At 39.2% G+C, this 10,055-nt stretch overlaps 1 protein-coding gene across 1 annotated transcript; it reads right to left on the minus strand.

Annotated features, from left to right (window-relative positions):
- Positions 1-734: 734 nt before the first annotated feature.
- FBXW2 (F-box and WD repeat domain containing 2) lies at positions 735-9,265 on the minus strand. The gene is made up of 6 exons (XM_010080450.1): positions 8,760-9,265; positions 6,451-6,645; positions 5,541-5,674; positions 4,821-4,907; positions 4,041-4,210; positions 735-2,336 (listed from the first exon to the last, which is right to left on the minus strand). The coding sequence occupies exons 1-6, from the start codon at positions 9,247-9,249 to the stop codon at positions 2,048-2,050; spliced, it is 1,365 nt and encodes a 454-aa protein (XP_010078752.1). The 5' UTR covers positions 9,250-9,265; the 3' UTR covers positions 735-2,047.
- Between the last annotated feature and the right edge of the window lie 790 nt (positions 9,266-10,055).

The raw sequence follows: 10,055 nt of genomic DNA on the forward strand, positions 1-10,055 counted from the left end.
TTCCTTTCCCCTCCATTCACTCTGGAAGGCTGAACTTGGTTCTCAGTTTCTCACCCATCTTGTGCTCCATCTCCCTCTCCATCTCTGTGGCCTCTCATGGGACTTGCTCCAGCATGTCAGCCTGTTTTGTTCTGGGGAACTCAGCGTTTAACTCAGGTGTGGCCTTGAGCGCAGATGCCATGAAGAATCCCTTCCCTTGAGCTCCTAGCTATGTACTTGTTTGTACAGCTCAGTACACAGTTGGCCTTGTCACAAGGGCATATTGCCGAATCGTGTTCAATTTGCTGTGCAACAGCATTCCCAGGTCCTTTCCTGTAAAGCTGCTTTCCATCTAGTTGGCTCCAGCCTGCCTGTTGTGTGGGGTGATTGTGACTCAGGTGCCGGATGGTACGTTTGCTTTGGTTACACTTCACGAGATTTCTGACAGCCTCCTTGTCCAGTTTGTTGAGGACCCTCAGAATAGTAATCCCTGTTCCCTTGTGTACTTGCTGAGAGTAGACTCTGCATCATAAAAAGGTCACGAATAACGTAGTTAATCAGTTCTAGCCCCTGAAGAACCCTTCTGTTGACCATTTGGCAACTTTGGCCTTCATTCAGTACTAAGTATGAAATTAGGTCTCCTTGAATCATAGAATCAGGAAGGTTGGAAAAAAGACCTCAAGGGTCATCAAGTCCAACTGTCAACCCACACCACCTAACTCACTAAACCATGTCCCTAACTCAAACTTGGATAGTGGGAAGAAAAAAAAAAAAAGTCATACTAACAATAGCAATGCTAGGCAGTTTTATCTTTTCAAGGGCATGAGCTGATCTTCATGAAAACCTCATGTTTTCAAGTTGTGTAAAAAAAAAAAATAGACATTATGGGGAGATTTTATTGTAAGGGAGGAAGGGAACGAACCTAAAGCGTTTCTAAAGCATGTGATGTCATAGATACAGCTTGTAAGTACATGTCAAATACCACAAAAGTATGTGGACAGGTATTTGCTACTCAATAGTTAACTCACGTATACATCAGGTCTCCTACGATGATCAAAGCAAAAGGCCTTTTTCTACTCCTGTGCTTTTCCTTGGACTTTTGATATTTTTTCCCCCCCAGAGATGTGGCATTCTCACTATTATTTGTCCCTGCTCTCCAAATCTCAATGTAGCAACTACTTTTAAGTGCATGATTATATTAACTGCAACTTTTGGAAAAAGTGAATGGCTGCTAGACATAATTTAATGTAGGAGAATGACTCTTGCTGGAGAGACTGAACATCATCTTCCCATTCATTGTATTTCTACCTACCTGTGAACTAAGTTGCATTCTCACAAAAACTACAGGAACTATGGACTATAAAATACTGATCAAGCCATTCTGAGCTACCATCAGCAAATATGATGAATACTGTTCTCTAAGGTTAATTGTGATGGCAAGCTCTATCAAATAGATGAAAACTTGGCTCATTCTTGCTGAGGAGAGTTTACATTGATGCGTTCCCAAACTTAAACTAATTACTATTAGCATCTGATCCTAGTTAAAGTAATTCTTCAATTTCAAAGGCTAAGTATTTAAAGCTGTCATAAGGAAAAACAGTTTGGAGAGAATGACACTGGAGAGATAAAGGGTTTGCTACCTTCTCATTTGAGTTAAGCAGCCATGCACTGTAACCAGTGTTTGCTGTTAAATGTACAAACGCCTATGGTTCTAAAATAGTAGCTTCACGTTCTGTTTCAACAACAAAAAATAGGTCAGAAGTCAGGTCAAGCACTACTTCATTTCAGACTTGATGGTGGATTTGAATGGTTTAAATGTTAGAAGCGATGCTTCAGAGCCGAAATAGGTATGCTTAAACATGAGTACAGACAAAATTTTGTGGTGAATACTGTTAGCATGCTGTATTGCATTATGTCCAAAACAACCCATTCCCAAATGCCCAGATAAAAGTAAATGATTGTGCACTGCATGATGATACCCTTAGGTGTGCAACTTTGGTTCATGCAAAGTCTTATTTTATGGACACACTGCTGATAGTCTGTATGTTCTTCTGCATAAGCGAGCTTTTCAGCCATGTTCTTTCCATAACACCAAATGGATACTATGGTCTGGCATACTGGTGGCAAAAACCAAGCCCATATCATTTTGTCCATTTAGTCCATTTAACCAAGACATTTCACCAGCCAAAAAACTTGAGCCTCTCTTTGACTTTCTATATTCTGGTAGAGGCCAGCGGCTTATAAGTTTTTCTGTCCTCAAGTCCATTATATACAGGTATCTGTTATCAAACAGTAGCGCAAATATCTCTCCAAAGCCCAGCAAGGACACATTTGAGAAGTCAGGAGGTTTGATAACCCTAAAAGACAAGACAACATTGTTAGAAACACTGTCACGATGTAGTCATGAATCTGCATTACTAAAACAAATCCTTATGTGTCTATAGAAAATAAGTGTCTAAACTCATCAATCTGAAAGGATTTAGAAAGAACTGGATGCAAATTTTTCAAATTAAGCAACTGAACACTTAGCTGCAGTCAGGCCTGTGGTTTCAGTTCTGGCTTTGTGCATTCAGGACAGACCCTGCTGAAAAAGGTTAGGGTTTGAAAGGGATTCTGCATAGCACAAGGAGAGAAAAAGTCTTGTTTCCAGATACACACAAAAGAGCAAATGTACTTGTGTTTTACAGTAAATTTCCATAGGGATTTCATGCCTTAATATCTTTAAATTAAGAAGTAAAACCTCTTATTATTCTTTTGACCACTCTTTTAACAGCTGGAAATAAAACACAGAAATGCCTTCTTGTGATAAGAAGATAAGATAAATCATTCAAGATTGGTCCTTAACAGAATGCTGTTTTACTGACGCTTAGCATAAGTTAAGCATTTTAATCTTAGGGAGAAATAAAAGTATTAGTTAGCTCCCCTATACCTTTAGGATATTTTTTGCCTTAACAAATAAAACTTGGAACAGAAATTGAAGAGAGTAAGTTTTCCACAACTGACAGAGCATTTGATGATAGCATTACATAAAGCACAGAACTGAGGCACAAAAATGTATGGAGATGAAAATCTGTTCTCAGCAGTAAGAAAACATCTTTCTCTTTTGAAAGGTGGAAAGGTAAACTAAGAGGTGAAATTACTCAGTTATTCTTACTCATAAGAAGTACTTCTTTTGAAGTAGATCTTCCTACGGTAGATACTTTACAAATACTTAGGCCATTTCAATTCAGAGTCTGCTAACAGTTCCAAAATGCAAATTTTTTCTTTCATTACAATCTTTGATGCCACCATTTCTAACAGATACAGCCTCATTCTTTTTATGGAAACACAATGCCATCCTGTTTGATCCCTTACTGCAGTCTGATAGATTTCACTGTTGTTCCACAACATTATTGAGAATGACAGCTCATAGAATTGTAGAATGGTTTGGGCTGGAAGGGACCCCAACGATCACTGAGTTCCAACCCCCTGCCATGGGCAGGGACACCTTCCACTAGATCAGGTTGCTCAAAGCCTCATCCAGCCTGGCCTTGAACACCTCCATGGAGGGGGCATCTACAACCTGTTCCAGAGCCTCACCCTCTACCCTCTTTAGCTTAGAAATGTTAAACCTCATCCTATCACTACGTTCTCCGATAAAGAGTGCTATAAGGAAAAAGGGTGTTTTTAATTTCTTGTCCCATTGAAGGACTCCCAGAGATGGCTGCTTGGCTCTCTGCAGAGCTGTCTCCATGGCAACATATTAACTTCTAGTCACCACAGTTTCAGATTCGTAACTACAGCAATGCAGTCTGATTTAAGTCTATATCGAAACTCTTCAGTTTATGGAATGAAAACCTGAAAGAGGTCTAGCCTGTGGCCAGAAACCAAAAACAGCAATCAAATGATTCATATTAACAGATGACAAATTAAGAGTTAAACCTGGCAATATGCGTAAAGTAAGATGTTTACAGAATTTTATCAGGATTATTTTGGCCTACATCTAAAGTAAGTTATTAAAACTAATACGTACTACTTCTTACTTACTTAAAGAAGACTAAGTCTTAAACTGAAAGATTTACCTGAGAATATCATAGCTGGCAAAGTCCCACTGGTATAATCCTAGTGCTGAACTGCACACTATGTATTTACCATCAAAGTGCAGTCTGGGCTGTAGGGAGATGCTGCGATCTTCAGAAACAGACAGTGTTTTTAAGCACTTGCAGTTTATTTCTCTTCCAATAGGCCAAATCTACAATTAAAACACAGTTTAAGACCATAAAACATTCACATTATAACCCATTACACAACTAGAGCAAGCCTCACAGTCTTTAAGCATTGGGTAAATGTGTGCATGTTTTTTTTTCTGAAATAGTTATTTCCTTTAGGTTGGAACACCAATTCTCTAAGTTACTTGTCTTACAGTACTGTTGCAGTGTGTGTTGTTTCTAGCCTAAAAATCCCAGTGGAAACAGTGCGTTAAAGGAGGGCAAAAAGCCAACCATCCAATTGGACAGAAATGTAACCATGTTTCAGTTACGAAGCCTCCATAGCCGCAAACTTATTTACAGCACTCTGCAACCCAAAAGTCCCCAAGAGTAACAGTACTTGCAGTTAAGTGCATTGCTGTCAAGTTAGCACACTGGACATGCACTGAAACCACTTACTTTTTTTGCATTAATCTAAACATGAAGGAAAGCATGGAAAAGTTAGCTTCCAAAGAGTTGTCCTGTATGCAATTTTCCAGGCAGGGAACATGGGAGAAAATAAAGTCTGATATTATTTGTAAACTTCAGCAAAGCACTCAAGCATTTTATTTCCCTGGGTACCAAAATGATGTATGTGTGATATATGGTACGTACCTTGATTTCATACTTATCCGCACTTAGAAGAATATAATCCCCAGGACTATGCATAAGAGATTTGACTTTGCACTTCTGCAAAACTACCTGTAATTGAAGGATGTAATGATTTATGCTGAGCCTGTTAAATAACCAGACTTTCATTTGCATTTTTCACTTAATTGACAACCTGCAAACTGTACTCTTGTATAAAGGCAATACAAATACGCTTAGCAACTGAAGGGAAACTACAGTTTACACTTTTCTCACTCCTACTAGTGACAACTTACTGTACTAATAAGCAAACATAGGTACTTCACCTCTAGAAGGAACCCTCCTCTTCCAAGTTCCAAAACACTCAGAAGAAAAATACAGTTTCTTGACTTCAGAACACTTTTCATGCTCAGATTTTGGTTATCAAGGTCATTAGTTTTTCTACATAATTTTTAAAGTAGCTGTCTTTTAGAACCCTTGTTTTTATTCAGTCTTTGAATCAAACACTGATTCCTAGTATTATTCCAGCTGCTTTGGAATAGAAATATCTTCAATGGTCTGAGAAGTTTAAGTATAGCTTCTTTAAGTATTTTTTCTGCTGAAATGTTATTTTGTAGTATTTCCTGACATTCTTCAGATTCTACACCTAGGTGCAGGGTTAGGATTAGGAAACAGAAATTTAGAACACCTTAGAAACTTACTGCAAGTAAGTGTTTTGCAAGATTAATTAAAAATCAGTATCCCCACCTTAGTGACCCATTCTGTGTGTCCAGTAAGGGTATTCAGGCACGTTCCTGTTGATAAGGCCCATACTTTCACAGTGAAGTCTGCAGAGCCACTGACCAGAATATCGAGATCATCATTGTAATCCACACTAAAAACTACAAGCAAAGAGGGTGGTAAATAAGGAATACCTATACCTCTATGTACACGTTTTTCTGTAAGTCAGACACTAACTAGGTCATATAGCCTCTAAATTCATACGCTGCTACAGCTTTAGTTGTTCTTGAACTGTATATGTGAATTGTTGCTCTGGATTCCTAAGCGTACATTGCAAAATTACTGATTTTTGTCCAAATCAAGAGCATATACATCCATGGTTCCTTTATGGTTGGATTACATAAGCTAGTTCCTATTTTAAGAGTTCTAGTAAGTCGATTCCAGCAGGATTCGTACATCTGATATTATCTCATTACTCACAGGGGAACAGACCTACAGCTGAAGTGAGGATATTTTGCAGTAGAGAACAGATAAGTTAATTATGAGTAAATGCAAATACAGATTCCCAGGTTCTATTGTGCTCCTTGCTGTAAGACCATCTCCAGTCTGGGGATATAAAGAACTGCTATTGCCATGTGCTCCCTGCTACCTAGGGTTTGCATCTTTTTGGTAGGCTTGAAGTACTGAATAACCATGGCATTTAGTATTTATTTCCATGCACCTGCAAAACACTACATGGTTAAGCCTTGGCACTATTCAAGGGCAGACAGATCTAGATCTGTTCTGGGCGCTTCCCTCCCTGACTCCAAAGGGTGACTTGGGACAGAGCCTAAAAAAAAAACAAAAAAAAGCTATCATGCAAAGAGCTAACTTAATTTGTTTGATGATGATGTATGTTACTTGACTAGCGAAATTACAATTGAAAAGTTCAACATACCTGCACCAGTATGTCCTCTAAAATGCTGTGTCTTTGCCCCAGAGCTCCATTCCCAACAGGCTACTGTGTTATCAAAAGATCCTGTTACAAGCTTTTGTTCATCAAACTTCACTGCAGCACAAGTGTGTGTCTGGATACCATATATGCACTGACCTGTGCTTACATCCCACAGTTTTGCAGACAAGTCATCTGATCCTAGAATATAAAAGAATAGGGTAACTGGAAGCAAAGAGTAAATAATATTTCCAATCCTATACTTGTCTTCCACGTTTGTCTTAAACATAGTATTTTCACGAAATCACAGAATGGTTATGGTTGAAACGGACCTCTGGAGGTCAACTCTTCCAGCCCCACTACTCTAGAGCCAGTTGCACCGGGCAACCTGTGTTCAATCACTCTCACAGTAAAAAAAGTGTTCTAGAGGGAACCTCCTGTGTTTCAGTTTGTGTCCACTGCCTCTTGTCCTGTCACCAGGCACCACTGAAAAGAGCCTGGCTCCATCTTCTTTGCACCCTCACTTCGGGTATTTATGTACATTGATAAGATCCTCCCTGAGCCCTCTCTTCCTTAGGATAAGAAGTCCCAGCCTTTCTTCATATGAGAGATACTCCAGTCCCTTCATCATCTTCATAGCCCTTTGTTGGACTCTCCAGCGTGTCCATGTCTCTCTTGTACCAAGGAGCCCAGGACTGGACACAGCACTCCAGGTGTGGCCTTACCAGTGCTGAGTGGAGGGGAAGGAGCACCTCCCTCGACCTGCTAGCAATACTCCTCCTAAAGCAGCCCAGGATACTGTTAGCTTTTTTTTTGCAGCAAAGGCATGTTGGTGGCTCATATTGAACTCAGTGTCCACCAGGACCCTGAGTCCTTTTCTGCCAAGCTGCTTTCCAGTTGGGTGGCCCCAAACATATACTAGTGCCATGGAGTTGTTCCTCCTCAGGTGCAGGGCTTTGCATTTCCCCTTGCTGAACTTCTCATTAAATACTACTTTTGACCTGCTTGAATGGAGAATAAGCCCTAGTTTTAAGGCTCGGCACTACAGCAAAGCCACTTGTTTTCATGTTAATTAAGCTACCAGGTGCCTGACCTTCCAGTTTCCTCATACCCTTTCAGCACCTTCCATAGATTCCAGCACTGGCTCTGACTGACAGTGTCTAGTGAAACAGAAGCATGGATACACGATACATCACTCTCAGCTTTGCAGAGCCAGTGACTAGAGTGCAAGCTTTAGTTTGTTTCAGGTAGGAAAGGTGTCCACCAAATCTTGAAAGACAGCAGATGAATACCAGGCTCCATCACCCACCATCTGCCAGATTCCTTTCTCTCCCCAAAGTTTATTTTTTTTCTTTTTAAAATTCATAACAGTAAATCCAGTCTGCTGGCTTTGGAGAGCAGAATAAAACACAGGACCCTTACACCTGTTGTTTTTCCTGGTGGTTTCAGCACAAAAGTGTACCATTTTTCAGAAAGTTTTGACAATGCTGTTTCCAGTGTATTTACATTCCCTGCTGAGTAGAGAAGTCAAAGACTGGCTAGAGTCCAGTTGTTGGTTTCTAGTAATGATCTTAATGTGCCAACAAATGGAGTACTTAGCCAGTATTCCCAACTTATTCTATAGCATTGTAATCTCACGTGCTTGGGAAATCCTTAGAATATGCTCTGACAGCAGTTCATTGTAACTTGGTTACTATTCTTTCATACTTAAGGTTTCGTATTTGTTCTACCTGTATTTTTAGGTTCAAACTGAAATCTTGAAGTCTTCAGTCTTCAGGGAGGAAGCTGAAATTATCATTACAATGCACAAGTCAGACTAGTAGCAAGGCTAAAACTAGTTTACAGGTCTTCATACAAGCACTTATGTTAAGAATTGAAAGTGCTTACAGACTGTACAGAGAAATTGTCTTGTTTCATGGAAAAAGGCAGACATTTCCTGCCACACCTTGGGAGACTGCAGATCACACAGCCCAAAAAAGGTTCCTTTAACGGGAAGTTATCCTTTAAGAGGATAACTGTCATATCTGTACTTCTGAAATGGGCTTACTAATCTGAACTGTGATACCTGCTGTTACTGTTTTTTTCAACAGAAATTGGTCTCCTTGTTTTCCTGTTAAAGTGACTAATGAGTTTATTAGTGTGACAAGTGTTTAAGAAATTGGAAAAAAAAAAGTAATTTTGAATCACCTTAAACTGTGTTAGCACTATGAAAATAACTTGTCTGGTGAAGGAAAAGCAAATTGTCATTAATCATATGGAGGGGCGGGGGAAGAAAACCAAGAATTGTAAGACTCTAAGTTTTTTGTCCTTCCTACCTGTACACAGAAGTCCATCTTTATAGTAAAGTGCATATACTCTGGCACTGTGTCCAATTAAAGAGGATGTCTCAAAGGCTTCGTGGTCCTTCAGTTGCTTCATCCTTAAAATAGCCTTTAGGTAAACCTTCTTCCAATGTAGAGGATCCTGAACAGAGTCATCTATTTGCCAACCCAAATTCTTACATGCAGTCTGCCACACCTCTGTACAGGCACTTATAACCTTATTCCACTGCTTAGAGACGAGGCAACATGTGAGTAAGGTCTGAGGATCAAGCCATTTTAACAGATAAAAACTAAGTTCCAATGGAAGAAGTTTGAGGAAGTCCCTCTTGAGAAGAATCTCTAGATTATTGGAGAGGTGCCTGAGCTGGACTGCTCCACTCAAGCTAATCAGGTGATCCAGAGTTTCATTTTTCTGCAAGTCCGTCAGAGAAAGAAATGTAATAGAAATGTTATCAAGCCATGCTTCAAAGTCCTTTTTCTCCATAAGGTTATGGAAAAATTTACCTGTGATACATCAAAATACTGTATTAGTTCTGTTCACAAAACAAGATAAGCATCACATCTTTATTACTGGTACATCAGTATTCCAAATAGCATGTTAACATATAGACTGAAGTGACCAAATGCATTTTAAAATATTCACTAGGTTAGGACTAAGCACTTGCATGCACTTTGAACTACCATTTGTCCTGTATCACACTTAGAAGTAAATTGCATGGAGCTAGAAAATGTTAGCACTCATGAATGTTAACATCTTTCTTGTTCTAGGTTAACATTTTCAAAGTCTGAATCCAATAAAGTAAGGGTTAGTTTGAGTTTTAAACCTACTGTAGCAAATAAACCCAGTCTTACAGTTTGCTCATGGATTATACTGATAAAAAGAAGAAACCAAAGCCTATAAGCAGAGTGATAAGCTAGCTACTGACATAACTTATTCATACCTTTGTGTTTAAAATAGTTCAGGAAAAGTAGGTAACGGTAGTTTTTTTAAAGAAGATACAGAGAGATGTCTGAAAAGCTGTTTTGAAGGATATGTTAGCCATCTTTCTATTTGGCTCATGTAAAGACTGGAGATTGTACTGGTCTAGTATCAGTTTTGACATGTTTGCACTGCTTTGACCTAAACACCCTTTTAAAAAATTCCTGTTTTTTTCATATTTTCTCAGATTATTTCCAATGAAAAGAACTAACTGTGAAACTGAAGGTTTGAAATACTGCCTCCTGAACTATATAATCTGTAGGCATTTATACTGCCCTGCTGCATCTCAAGTTCCTACAACAAGCTTGGAC

This window comes from Pterocles gutturalis, unplaced genomic scaffold, assembly GCF_000699245.1.
Source record: "Pterocles gutturalis isolate BGI_N339 unplaced genomic scaffold, ASM69924v1 scaffold17614, whole genome shotgun sequence".
Lineage (NCBI taxonomy): Eukaryota > Metazoa > Chordata > Aves > Pterocliformes > Pteroclidae > Pterocles > Pterocles gutturalis.